The sequence below is a fragment of the Biomphalaria glabrata genome, chromosome 17 (assembly GCF_947242115.1).
Source record: "Biomphalaria glabrata chromosome 17, xgBioGlab47.1, whole genome shotgun sequence".
NCBI classification, from domain to species: Eukaryota; Metazoa; Mollusca; class Gastropoda; family Planorbidae; genus Biomphalaria; species Biomphalaria glabrata.
The window spans coordinates 17,776,994-17,791,911 of record NC_074727.1 but is presented as its reverse complement, the minus strand read 5'-3'; the positions used below and the strand labels follow the sequence as shown (position 1 = coordinate 17,791,911).

The 14,918-nt window shown below is 32.8% G+C and overlaps 1 protein-coding gene and 1 long non-coding RNA gene across 2 annotated transcripts; both read left to right on the top strand.

Annotated features, from left to right (window-relative positions):
* The first annotated feature begins 514 nt into the window (after positions 1–514).
* LOC106068644 (YTH domain-containing family protein 1-like) lies at positions 515–13,761 on the top strand. The gene is made up of 5 exons (XM_013228089.2): positions 515–727; positions 6,041–6,065; positions 7,740–7,834; positions 8,565–10,340; positions 10,595–13,761. Exons 1-5 carry the CDS (start codon positions 707–709, stop codon positions 10,655–10,657), a joined length of 1,980 nt encoding a protein of 659 aa, XP_013083543.2. The 5' UTR covers positions 515–706; the 3' UTR covers positions 10,658–13,761.
* On the top strand, positions 2,138–3,801 carry LOC129923669 (uncharacterized). Its single transcript, XR_008775667.1, has 2 exons — positions 2,138–3,000; positions 3,178–3,801. It is a non-coding gene; the product is annotated as an uncharacterized LOC129923669 (long non-coding RNA).
* Positions 13,762–14,918: the final 1,157 nt, after the last annotated feature.

Sequence of the window (14,918 nt, the reverse complement as noted above, 5' to 3'; positions counted from 1 at the left end):
AGCCCGGTATGGAATAGGAAAGTGGCAGTGGTTACTCGTGTACACGATCCTTGGCCGCGTCTCTAGTCCGGAGTGACCGTGTCATTACAAATGGCAGTGTCAATATAGACACTTGTAAGACCCTCTTCCAGACACATCACTCTGTTAAGTCAGGCAGACAAGAGGGAACTCTTGTTCGCTTTTACTGGCATATACTAGTCACTAGAATTTCAAGAGCCTATTGTCTCAACTCTACCTGACAGTAGTGGCCACATTCTTCTTTTTTCCACTAGATGTGCCGATGTGCCTAAACTCAAACTCCACTAGAATCTAAATATAGATCTATCCAGTTTTAACATTCTAACTCTAGGTAGATCAATATCTTTAGAAATATAATCTTAATTAAATTCTAAACATTTTCATGTGGCTTACTAACTGTTTATCCTTTTAAAATAAATAAATAAATCTGATAAATGAAAAACAATTAATGGCCCTAGTCACGTGAGCCTACGCGGAATCGAATCGAGGCACATGCGTAGTCGCCGCCATTGTTGCATGTTGAGGAAGGAATTTCCTGTGGATAAATTTGTGATATTTCTTATTTTGTGCTTAGTGTTACGTTTATAAACCAAATAGATTGACACTTGTTTAATTTGTGTGTGTTTTTTGAATAGACTGTGACCGAACACTTTCTTTATTCATTTGTTGTTTTTCTAAATAGAGTGGGATGTCTGCAAATGTTGATCAGGTAAAAAAAATGTAGGCTTGTGTGTGATGAATGGTAATGGAGAAAGTTCCGCAATGCGGCCATTTTATCATTCAACGTCAGCTTATAAGATCTAAATCTAGGCCTAGTGTCTGACTAGATCTATGTATATACAATCTAGATCTAATAATCAAATCTAGATTATATAGATTAATCTATGACGCGAAACAGATAAACGTTATCATTATGCCATTAATATGCAGCATATGTTGAAATAGACTTAATAGAGTTTATAGAGTTAGAACTTAGAGTAAGTAAGAGTCTTACTAAACTAAAACTTACTTTACTTCAGTAAGAGTCGAGTATCAGTGATTCAGTGTCAGTATACTCAAGAGTTCAGAGTCTGTGATTTGGGCAGTGATTAATATAGATCTAGATAGTATAGAATAGAGTAGTATAAGAGACTAGAGTCTAGAATGGGAGATCTATTCTAAATAGATCTAGTGACAATCTAGTCACAATCTAGTGACTAGTCAATCTAGACTAGTCTAGAGTAGCTAGATCTAGAATTCTAGATTCTACTTAACTTCTAGCTAAGACAGCTAAGATATCTAATCTAGATTCTAGATCTATCTCATAATTGATCATACTATTCATACTTCGTGACTTCATCTATATGATAATATTCTATATCTATCTACTATCTAGAGTCTAGACTAGAGTAGAGTCTACTGTAGACTGACTAGACTGTCACTAGACTCTTAGACTACTCTAACTCTTGAGTCTAGAGTAGAGGTTAATTAAGTCTAGAATCTAGATTATTCTAGAATATTCTAGATCTAGAATAATCTAGATAATCTCCTCTAGACTTAGACTCTAGATATACAATCTACATTAGTATGTCATTAGTATTAGAAGTCTTCTTGTCTACAAATCTAGATCTATATTCTATAATCTATACTATAGTACTATAGTTACATCTAGACTAAATAATTAGTAAATATAGTTAGTAGATAGAATAGATAAATCATTATCACTAATGAGTAAATGGCATCTAGAGTAAAGTGCGAAGTTCGAGCAGTCCCGATTTGATAAGAGGTTCGAACAGTTCACTTTTTATTGCTATAACTTTTACTACTATATTGCACGCACCTTTTTTCTTTACTTCCGACACATACTATTTCCTTTTCCTTGTAAAGGCTAAGTTCATGGTGAGGTCAAACTCAGGAGGTGTGGAATTATTCTTTTTTACTACCCGGTAGTGAAGGAAATGGGTAATGGGATTAAGGCTATTTTTAAGTCTGATGGCTCATCAGCTTAAAGAGACTATTTGAAGCTGTGGAGGGTGGGAAATGGTGCAATGGATGGTGTTCTTGCGCTGGAGTAAAAAGAAAATGACTTTATAGTAAAAATTAAATATTAAAACTTGTTTTTAGATATATTTTCTTTGATCTGCTCGAACCTTCCACCAACCCGATCGAGCTTACTAACTGGGGAAAAATCCGCTCGAGGAAAAGTACACTTGGCGATACTTACCCCACACCTCTTTGACTTCGTATTTAATTTTAACCAAGCCTAGTGATACCCAATCAATTTTTATAGAAAAAAGGACGAGGAATTCAGAGATACCATCAGTTTTTTCATAGGTCAGACCGTTACGGTGCTATAAAAATACAAACTTGAAAATTGCTGCCAGCGGGCTTAATGCGCTCGAACTTCGCACTTTACTATATATCATGATATAATTAATAATCAAATCATGTGACTAAATTGACTAAATATATTGCCAGGGCAGTAGATCTAGAAAATTCTAGATTTATGCCTGTTGATGTTATGCTATTTATGAGTAGACATTTTATAATGGATTTACTTTTTACCTTAGTTTTAGTGTCCTTAGGCTTAGTGACACTTAGTCTTTTCTTAGTTCTATATCTTGACTTTAGTCTTAGTTTTAATTTAATTATTTACTATTTAGTCTGTCTGGACAGTCTGGTCTAGTAAAATAAATAGTTCAGTGTGGATATAATAGAGCTAGAAATAATCTAGAATCTAGTCATAACTGTAGTGACATAGTGTCTGAGTAGTGTAATCGAGATAGTACACTAGATCTCTAAAATACATTCTAGCTGACCATTATCTGTAGTAGTTGTAGCTAGATATGTACAACTAGGTGCTAAAGCTAGATTCTAGATTAATGTAAAATAATCTAGATTATTCTAGATAGTTCTATAACCTAGTTATAGATCTATTAGTCATCTTTCTTCAAAGTTTTAGAGACAGTCTACAGAGACAGAGTCTGCTGTAATTAATTCTAGGTTTTGTCCCTATTCTATATCTAATGTTCTTTTTATCAACAGTACACTCTAACTCAATATTCTAGAATCTAAATCTACAACCTTTAGTTCCTAGATTTGATTAGATGATGATATTCTAGATCTTAGGACTATTATATATAGATTAACTAGAGGTTGATCTAGATCTGTCTTACTAAGATTCCTAGAAACCTCAAAGTCTAGATCTAGTCACTATTATTTTTAGGGGAATCTAAATATGAAGGATAATATCTAGAGTAGAGTATAGTATTACCAAGTCTAGATCTAGATTCAATATTAGAATAATGAATTAATGCTGCATGAATGAACAACTGTAAAATAATTATTATGTAGAAAAATAAAATTGTCCCCACATTATTATTTGAATCTGTTGCATTTTACGTCTCGAGAAATGATCTTTTCCCTTTGCAACCACTTGTGTGACTAAGGGGGCCAATCCTTGATGCACAGCTGCAGACCAGGGTTGGGCATATGTAATCACCAGGCGCCGTTGCATTTTCTCCCTTCTTTCTTCTACTTGTGTATGGCATCTGCCATCTGGGACCCTTCCTTTATGCTCGCTCTCCATGTGGATCTATCCAGTGCCACTTTTCCTAACTTTTAGAGTTGATTTTGAAGAGCTTCATGTCGTGTTTGCATACATAAGTATACCTTAACAGTGGACGACCAGCGGCTCTCCTGAATATCTATGGAAGTCGACTTTGTGGCATTCTATGAACGTGACCAAGCCAGCATGGATGTCCTGTCACCCTTCTCTTCACAGTGCTTCCTAGATCTTTAGGATGAAGAAATTCTTAGAAATTTGAAAATAAAGGAGATATTTGCCACTAGATCTTCATTGGCTATGAACAAATTAAAGGACGAAACAATTAACACATAATAGACTAGTTAGTCACTACTTTACTTATCTGCCCTGTTGTTGGCTTTTGAGACAGAAAATATTTCATTAGCCATCCCTTCATTCCTCTTCAATTCAAACAAGTCAAAATTTGTACCTTTTCTCATTGAGGTAGGACTGTGTAAAACAGCTCTACATATGCAAATCCCACATCATGAAATCCCTGTAATAAAAATGTATCAAATAAGGCAAGGTGCCATTTATGTATTATTAGGCCATCCTGCCAGATCTGAATAAGTTATTGCCCATTTTTAAATTATTTTTTTTTTTAATTACACTCGAGATCTTTGATGTATCCATTCACTAATATTAAAAACACATATTAATTTTTATTTAAGGTTGTACATAATATTGCTAATAGACATTGTTAGTACTGAACATCTTCAGTTCAGAATTTCATAATATATGCTGATTTTTGCTTTATTTATCACTTAGGAGGATGCAGGGTAAAACGCTTGGCTTCTGAACTGGGGGTCCTAGGTTCAAATCCTGGTGAAGATGAATTTTTAGTTTCAGGATCTTTGGGTGCCTCTGATTTTCCCAGCTCCAATTGGCACCTAACATTAGTTGAGGAAATGTAAAGTTGGTTGGTCGTTGTGCTGACCACGTTAATCGTGGGCAACAGAAACAGATGACCTTCACAATATATTACATCATCTGCCCTATAGATGACTAGGTCTGATAGGGGGATTCTACTATTTATCACTTGAAACACCCTTTTGCTTTCCTTTTATGGTTAGCTAAACAGAGACTAGATCTGCTTCTTTAAAAATGCATTATATTAATTAGTAGTGGGGACTTGGTTTACATCGCTTTCTTGTGTTTATATGAACCAGTGTTGTTGTACATATGAACCTTCTTTGCTATTGTTAAATAGTGTATGGAAAAGTAAGTGATTGTTTGGAAATTCTGAACATTCCATATGTTTATAAATCCTTAATATAACCATAAATTCCTTTAAACTAAAATATAAAACTACATAAAAAAAATTCTTTCTCTAAAAATCATTACACAAACTTTCTAAATTTCATAGAGTCTCGAGATCACTTGCCTATTTATATGTTAATTAACTCCTATAAAAATGTTGCTGTAGTAATTTATGTTAATGATTGATGTGGTTTTGAAACCTCTGAAAACAAAGTATGTCACTGTTTGGTCAGCACATCTCCTTAGCACTATATATGTTTACTTTACCCAAATAACACTCTACACCTTTTAGAACAGACTTAAATTTGTGCTAAATTTAAGACCACTATACAAGTCATTTTCCTTTTAATTAGAGACTTTACTTCACTCTGGATACACATAGAAGCATTCCCCCCTGTAATATAAATGCTGCACTCCTCATTAATCTAATTCAACACATTACTCCTATTTCCAGTAGAAAAGTCAGATTTCTTGTGTAGCATAGTCGTCTTGGCGGTCTTCTTATCTGAAGCTAATTGTTTCTTAATAATTGTAATTAATAGTCCATCTAGTTTATGTTTCTTCAGATGCTTGAATCTTGAAAGCTCATTTCTTTCATGCTCTTGGGTCATTTACCTGTTTTGTTAGTCTTGTGTTCTATCACTAAAATCATAATTTTTTCCAAGTGTCAGTGAATTCAATATAAGATGGAATTGTTCAATGTAGTAAACTTCAGTCATGATGTAAACATTCATTGTTACATTGTCAAGTAGGCACTGAGTGGGTGACTTATTCTTTAACCTTGTTTACTACAAAAAAGTTGATATAGAATGCAGTATTAAAAAAGAGACGAAAAAAAAAAAGCACATTGAATACATCTGTGTTTAAATATAATCAAGAAAATAAAATCTTTATTCATTTCATGTTTGTTGTGGATATTTACCAAAAATTTATCATCACAACTGAGAACATACACTATCAACAGTTATCTAGACTATTTTTTCTCAACACTACTAAAAATTGTGCTTGCTTTCCTAAAAATTTGTTTTGTTTTGATGTTTCTGGTACAAACAACCTCCTTTTATTACCCACACGTTATTAAGACAGTTTTTGTTTACATCCTATATATAGCCCTGCTCTAGACTGTTTAACATGTGACTTTTATTTTTAAATCAAAATTAATAAATGTTATTTTAAATTTTTTTTATTCTTATACAGAGGTCAAAGGGCCAGCCTAATCAAGGTAATTATTGCTTTAACTTTAAAAAAAAACAATGAAGTAAATATACTAGAGATATTTTTTCATCTATGGATCTACTTAAGTTATTTTTTATATTTTTTATATATTTTAAAGTTTATTAGAAGAGCAAAACCAAATAGTCCTTCCCACAAACAAATTTGCTCATACAACCAGCTTTTATTTATTTTTATTATATACAGAGTTTGTTGAATTCCCTTTTTTTTTTAAATGATTCTGTCTAAATTTGTCAAAGTAAAAAAGGAACACCATTTGTCAACAAAATTATATTTTAAAAAATCCTACATGTTAATGATAGTGCAAACTTTTAAAATTAAAAATGTAAACAGTTAGTGTTATGACAGATGATCACATGTATGAAATGAATAACTTAGCAAATGAACAGAATGTGATGCCAAGGCAATGAAGAAAAAAAAAAGATGTACAGTTGAAAGTTGTAATTTTCCCCCTTAGATTAGAAACTTTTATCTGCCGTTGCTCAGTTGTTGTTTTTTTGTTGTTTTTTTAATATTTATTTTTATACAATTTATTTATAAATGACTTCCATATCTAGTTTTAATAAAACACTTAACATTTTTCCAAATATAAGAAGGAATATCTTTTATTAGAAGGGTTTCAATATAGACCCTCCACCAATGAAATGATATTAAAGCTGAGTGTAAATTAATATTAAAATAGTTGTTAACTAGTAGTATTTATATAATGAGCATTTAATGATTTTCAAATAAGCAGAATGCAGAGATTGCTTCTTATGAGCCAATAAATTTTAGTTATTTTGATCTAGCTTTGATATTGCAGCACATTTTATTGATACAAGAAATGTTTTAACATTTGTAAGTACATCTAGATTCCTTTAAAAAAAAAGACTATTCCATTTTTCTTTCTTTGCAAAAAACTTAGTCCTAGGTGGACTAAATGTGAATTAATAAGCTTTGTAATTAATGATTAATTAATGATTTAAAATATTTGATTGGTTATTGAGCAACTTAATGTAGCTGCACAATAATTAGGCTATGTGACTTGTTTGTGACCTGAGATACAGATTTTATTTTCTAGCGCTACATGACAACAAAGAAAGGCTTTTAAAAAAGCAAATCTTGACTGCTTTAAGTGGAAATTTATTATAAATTTAATAGTGATTAATAGAGTACATGTTAGATAGTTTTTGAAATAAAAAAGATTTTGATTAAGCAATTTTTTTATCATGAGAAAGATGGATTCCATGACCTAGATTTAGTTGCAAGTCTCTTTTGGTTATAGAATTATGCATATTTGAATTATCAGTTTGTATCTCTCAAGTTATGAGATGGACCTCCGCAATGATCTAAGGAGTATTCATTCCAAATTTCATTGGTCCTTTGAGAATTATACTTACATACAGTCAACTTACAATTTGCTTTAAATGTTACATTTAAAATGCTTGTATTTGCATTGCAATTTTTGTTTTTTTCAAAATCCACTAATGGAATTGAAAAGTCTTAGAATGTCATGAATTAGCTTATAAGAAAACATTTTTAAAAAAGGCTACCATTTTGTCTTCTAAAAGATAATGATAAAATAATATTAGTTTATTAGTTTATAAGGGAACTTGAAAACTGCTATCATTTAGTATTCTAAAAGAATATATAAAATAATTTGAATGCTTTCTTTTTTTTTAAGTGTCAAATGGAGCTGGAAAAGATGTTATGAAAGAAGATGATATGTATCTTCCACCTCCCCCTCATGTGAGATCATGGAGTGAGCAAGCCCCTGATGTAGGTACTTTCATAAAAATATGTAATGCCCAAGCATCTCAAGTTTGCCACTTTATCTGTTTTTGAAACAATGTGATATTTTTGGTGAATAAGATATGCAAAAGAAATTTCCAGGAATCTTGAGGGTTAATTATTTTATTAATAACCATAATATTTTCCTGGAACATTAAAGAACTATCAACATGTACAGTGGAACATCATCTATTTTGGCGTCGGTTATCTGGACTGCCTTTTTTTTTTTTAAATTAAAAGTACGGTATCTAAGTAGTTTTGCTGCTGTGCAGAAAAAGATCATTAATTATTTTTTTCAAGAATAGTAGGCTATTGTCTATACCAGATCATGTATTTGAATTTTATGTTTATGTAAGGGGCGATACCCTCATGAATTTTCTTTATGTTGTTGGTGAATTGAACAGTTTAAAATCTTCCACATTCTGTTATCAGAACGATTGATTATCTGGACTGACAATTTCCAGTTAATCCGGATAATCACCATTCTATTGTTCACCTAAAAAGGGGGGTATGTTTTTTTTTTTTTTTTTTTGTGTTGGAGGCTAAAGTTGTTAAACTAAAACAAAAATTTTAATCTCTCATAGGAGTAGTGGTGTAAATATTATTTAGATTTAATATTTATTCTATATTTATTTGCCAAAAGAGGCCAATAATATATAATATAGTCTAAAAATATGCTTTATTAACAATATATTTTTTCTTCTTTCTAAAATCAAAGAATGCATATGTTCCTCCAATACCAAATGCTGGAGTGTCAGAATCATTCTTTCAGAGCTACTATCCATCCAATCTGTCATATCCATTTATGAATCAAGGGATTGGTGGATCAGAAGGTCCTTGGTCAAATGGGGCTGATACAATGTTTGGAATGGGCTATGACTATAGTAATGTTTATGGCGGTTTCGGATTCCCTTTCAATAATTGGGAGTATGCTACTAGTGACTACTGGGGCACTACTCAACCTGTTCGGAAGGATCAGCGAGGCTATTCATCAGAAGATCCCTATTATCCTCCAGAAATGATGCCTCCTGACAATTACGGCATGATGAATGGGGCATCAGCACCACCTGAGCCCCAAGAGCCTATTGGAACTGTGGAACAAGGTATGCGTGGCATGACCTTGGCTTCCCCCAGCTCCTCCACTATGGATTCTGGAAGAAAAAAGATAGATTACAGTCAACCTCCAGTGATGTCTGATGGGTTTGGAGGTGGTGATACTTCCCAGATGATGTCCTCATCACATTCACAATCACTTCAGTCATCCATGATGGGTGGCGGAAGCACAGGTGGAAGCAGTCAAAGCCAGAGCAAAAAGTCAACTTGGGCAGCTATTGCTAGTCAACCTGCAAGACCACAGCAACAGCTCCGGCCAAGAACTATACCACGTGCACCTGCACACCCTAATAAACCCCATAACATGGATATTGGAACCTGGGATGGCAGGGGCAACCCCAACAAGGCATCTGTACCACCACCACAACCGCCTTCTTCCCAACCGCCACAGGCTCGTCAGAGTTGGGCAAACCCTACTCCGCGAGCAAGGCAAATCCAACCCCACTCCACCAGTGGTCCAGGAAATGAACCCACTGTCAGCAGCACAAACCTCAACTCAAATAACAATAGCAGCAGCGTTAGCGCAGTACCTGTGGTCCAGGGCAATCACAGTCCACCATATTCTACCAACTATAATCAATCATCAGGGGGTGCTCCATCAAATAGAAGTAGTACAAACAACTGTGCCACAACGAATGGTGAAAGTAGCCACAGCAACCCTCCAGTTTCCTCTCACCCTGTTTTGGACCAATTGAAATCTTCCAATCTGTATAATCCAAAGGAATTCAACCTTAACCCCAGATCTGCTCGTTTCTTTATTATTAAGTCATACTCAGAGGATGACATTCACCGTTCCATCAAGTACAACATCTGGTGCAGCACAGATCATGGGAATAAACGTTTGGACCAGGCTTTCAGAGAGCGTGAAGGTAAAGGACCTGTCTACCTCATTTATTCAGTAAACGGAAGTGGTCATTTTTGCGGCATAGCACAAATGATGTCCCCTGTGGATTACAACAAAAGTGCTGGTGTCTGGGCCCAAGACAAGTGGAAAGGTCAGTTTGTAGTGAAATGGGTGTATGTAAAAGATGTTCCCAATAGCCAGCTTAGGCACATTCGTTTAGAGAATAATGAGAACAAGCCAGTGACTAACTCGAGAGACACACAAGAAGTACCACCTGAAAAGGGCAAGCAGGTCTTGCGCATTGTTCACAGCTACAAGCACACCACATCAATCTTTGATGACTTTATTCACTATGAAAAGCGACAGGAAGAGGATGCTCATTCAGGTACTGCACATCGTGAAACTCGCAATGAGAGAGGTGATCATCGTGGTGGAGATAGAGAACACAGGGGAGGAGGTGGCAGTGACAGAGATCGTGGAGACAGAGACAGAGTGGATAGGGACAGACGAGATGGTCCTCCTGGAAATAGGAATCGGGTATGTGACTTTTTAGCTTACTAATAAAAATTCCAATTTATGTTGGGTATAAGATCTAAATCTAAATGGTCCTAGATAGAACCTTTATAGTAGCTATTTAAAAAAAACTAATTGCTGTGCTTTGACAATTTTCAAGATGGTGTTGATTGTACATGCCACCAGCATTAAAATGTAATTTTTTTTCATTATTATAATATTATTTCTACATCTTTTTGTGTTGTTTGAGACATAAGATTTCATTGTATATTTCACAGGAGAACCGCAGAGGTGGTCATGATGGTGGATCTGGTGGTGGTCGTCCCGGAAGACAGGAATAAATTCTTCTGTCCAGGATCTTCTTTCCTCATCACTGGAAATATTTCAAACCATAATCATCAATATTTGTGAGAGGTTCAGATGAATCCTAATCCCAGATCATGTGCTGCTCTTTAATTCTTTAATCTTTTTTTTTTTTTTTTTCTTGTGGAAACATTTTAGCATTCATAGCATCAACCAAGTTAATACTGAAACTTGGATAAGTTTTACCTTTTCTTTATTTAATTTTTTTTTTTTCCAATTGTAATTATGGAGTCATTTTTTCCCAATACTTGGTGGTGTTTATCAGATTTTGTGAGGTTGAGGACTAAAGGAATTCTTTGAGGACCATGTTTCAGCTAATTATGCATTACATTTTGAAAAGACTCAACAGACAACAATATTTCATAAATGGAATAGTGATAAGACATGGAGCATATTTCACTGCTGATACAACAATAGACCCTGGTACCACAAACTCATGCTGTTCAATCATCGTTTCCCTTTCTTTTAGTTTTTCCTATTTAAAGTGAAATAAAAATACTAGACACTATTTTTATTCCAGTATGACAACAAGCTTGAAACCGCATTAAACTAATATGAACAGACAAAGGACTGCTTTATTTCAATTGATGCCAAGGATAATTCCAATAAACCATCTAGTTTCTCGGCTGTGTTAGTATTTCATTGTTTAGGTTAGTACCCCCACAGACTGCTCATGTTTGTTGTTTTATTATATCAAATGTAATTATTAATTTCAAGAACAGTGAAGTTTGACACTAAACAACTGTGTTAATCATCAATGATTACTTATAAGTACATATTATTCTCTTTTTTAAACTTGAAAAATGTCTTCAGTGAAGCTCACCACATGTCCAGATGATTTTGGGAGTAATGAGGCACTCCAATGCTATGTGCATCAGCGAACTATCACATGTGAACTATCAGACCAACTATTTTGTACCTTGTGTTATTCTGACTAGTGATGACTGCTGGCTCTGAAAACCACACCAACAAAAAAACAGGAAATAAATTGCTTAGTATTTGTTTCTCTTCATCAAAGCATTGAGCACAGTCCATAATAATTTCCACCATTATGGATTTGAATTTTTGGCAGTTTTATTTAATTCTAGGAACAACTTTAAAAGTATTTCAGAGTGATACGTAATGTGTTGGAAACAATGCAACAGAATAGCTCATTAGTATTCATTTGTACACACAAGACACAAGGTTTATAGTTGTGAGTTTATAAATAGTTCACTTAACAAATTACATTTTTCTTACAGGAAAAAAAAGGAAACAAGTTGAAAAATGGCTATCATATGTTGATTTTTTAATTCAAGGTTTAAATCTTAGTTTAGCATAATTATGGTTATGTGATTTCATTTTCAATTTTTTTTTTCGTTAATGATTTTTATAGGGTCTTCAAATTAGTCTAAATGTTTTAAAACTTATTGTAAGGTAATCTAAGAAAAATAGGTATAACATTTTCACTTTCCATAACCTCAATAAAGTAGCAGATTTCTGTATTTATACTTTTCAGATCATTTTAGAATTTTTTATTATCATCATTATTTTTTTTTTAAACATTTATATTAAGGACAGAAACAAGACTAAGATAAGCATTTTTTTTTTTAATTGATTTGGAAAAATTTTAAACCATTATCATTTTAAAACAGCTGGAAATTCTTTTAATTAATTAATAAAACATTCTTTTAGTTTAACTATCTGGATATTGCATGTTGGTTCTGATGTATGGCAGATTTTTTTTTTTTTTTTTTTTTAATTTTACATTATCTGCTGGTGTTAATGTAATATCAATCCCTTTATGAGCTGAATTACTGTTTAACAATAATACACTATTAAAATCATGATTGTTTTAGAAGTGGTTTTGAATTGATATATTTAACGGTGTAACAAAAAAGTTATGCACTTTCAAGAAGTTAAACACTAATTTCTTATGTATATGTCTTGATCAACACATTTTTGTATTCAAATGGAAAGTAATAGAAGATTTGACAAAGTTTTTTGGCTTGGATATTTATTTTTAAAGTACCTTCCACTTCACTGCTGATAATGTAGACATAACAGCCATAGAAAAGAGGTTTTTTTTTTTCATTCACTTTTTTCAACATACAAGTTTATAGGGACTAATGTTATTATGATATTACCTGAGAAAATGCCCCAAAAAGTACTTAAGAACCTAGAAAAATAACTGGACCATGGCTACAAAAAAAAAGGTGTACCAGTACTGCAATGTAAATGGAAGTCCCATTGTTCAGAGTAGAAATGTAATAATTCAGTGAATTTCTTGAAGTTGACTTTTCAGTTTTATTTCTTTCCCCCCCCCCCCTTTTTTTTTTTTTTTTTTTTTTTTTTTTTTAAATCTATGGAATTGCTTAATATTAGAATGTACCCAAAAATGTTACAAATAATTTGAAAAGAAGTTGTATGTTAACAAATAAATTGTGAAGGATGACCATTCACTGGTTGAAAAATACTTCTTCAATATTGTTTTTAGTCAAGTAGCTTTGATAATACAATCTGAAGCAGGTTTACTCCCAGTTGGCTGTTCTATATATGAGGTTGATAATCATTAAGTTTGACCTATCTAAATTTGATATGTGGCTTTTTAATTTTAAAAAAATAATTTCAAAGTGGTTCAAACATTATTTATTGCTTTTATATTCTATAATTAAGTATCAATTGGAAGAGCATTTTTTTCATTGCCTCAATATAGCTTTACATATTTTCTTTTTGTTTTAATTTTCTCTAATTCTAATTGAAGCACTCAAATCCTAATTTTGTGACAAATTTTCCGTAGTGGTCATCCTTTGCAACACTAAAACATTTTAAAAGATTTTTGTTTTTTTATCTGTTAATGGAAAAGATGTTGCCTTTAGCTTATTAAAGCATGTAGTCTGTTTGTGGGCTATTCTTAAATGTCTGGATTTTAAGTAGTACTGGCAATGGATTATATACAATTCTTTAACAACCATGTTCTAATTGTCTACATTTGTCATTAATTTCCAACAAACAAATACTATGAAGGGTTTCATTAATCCTCTTCATCTTGTGTGGTGGATGTGCACATACCAATAAATGATGTTCTTTTGTCTGCCTCTTGACATAAGATTTGTTTGCTCATTGTTAATTCAGATGATTAATTCTGTAAAGTAGTTTAGCTGCAGATATATTTGTATGTGGTAGCTCTTTGAGAGTTAATAGCCTTGGTTGGTGAACTGTCTCTTCTATGAGCCTCTAAAGGCTAACCATACATAATGCAATAGATCTGATGGAATTTCTCTTTGAATGCTTGTATAATCATTTGCAGAATCAAAATACCTTAAAAATGGGATTGGGTGCTAATTTCATCAGTAAACATCCAGCAGTGCCAATCCTAATATGATCTGTAGAATAATTATTTAGAAAACTAAAAGACAATACCGGTAGCAGAAAATTGATAACTATTACCAATACTTATCTTTATAGGACAAGTACAGTTTCAAATAAGAAAAAAGATTTGTTAAAAAAAAAATTAAAATCACGAGCTTTTAATACATTGATTTGGACTCCTTAATAGATCCCTTTTCAATAGCATGGCAATATCGTGCTAGATCCTGGACTGAGAAATTTAATATGGTATGAGAGAAACGGTTAACATTCTGCTAAAAGACTTACATTCCTATTCATCCTTATGTGTCAAATTAACTTCCAGCATGTAGATCTAGAATGTAATATATTGCTGTACCGGTAGTTAGAAAATGATTTTGAAAAACTCAAAACAGTCCATAGTTGTGACAAATCATTTGAGGAAACATTTATTTAGATTACCAAAAGTAGGAATTTTATTAAGACTTCAACTCACAACTGTTCAATAATTAGCCATGTTAAAAGTAGTTTATTATTTAGCATATATATGAGTCCTGAAACACTATTTCTCCCACTTGCCGTGGACGAAGTACATTGAACCTGTTATTAGAACTACTAAGCCATTTTCTAGATCAAAATTGAAGTGGTTCAATTGACTAAAAACGATTTTTTTTTAAATTTGCAATTTTAACCCAGTCCTTTTTAAAGCCGTCATTTTTTAAATGTTTATGTACAACATTATTTATTTCCTAGTGAATTTTAGAGCCTTTTAAATCGTGCGTGTGTGTGGTCTTTTTTTTTTTTTTTTTTATTTGGGTGGATGTGTTTTTCTAAATAAGGTGCGTCTCAATATAAGATCTATGGCCAAATAAATGTGTGTGTAAAGAGTGGGCTAAGTTGCGAATAGTAGTG

Bases quoted from the DNA above. Each gene is read 5' to 3' on its own strand.
- LOC106068644 (XM_013228089.2), top strand. From the start codon at position 707: ATGTCTGCAAATGTTGATCAG. The intron at 728-6,040 runs GTAAAAAAAATG...ATTCTTATACAG, and splicing joins TGTCTGCAAATGTTGATCAG to AGGTCAAAGGGCCAGCCTAA. The intron at 6,066-7,739 runs GTAATTATTGCT...TTTTTTTTTAAG, and splicing joins AAAGGGCCAGCCTAATCAAG to TGTCAAATGGAGCTGGAAAA.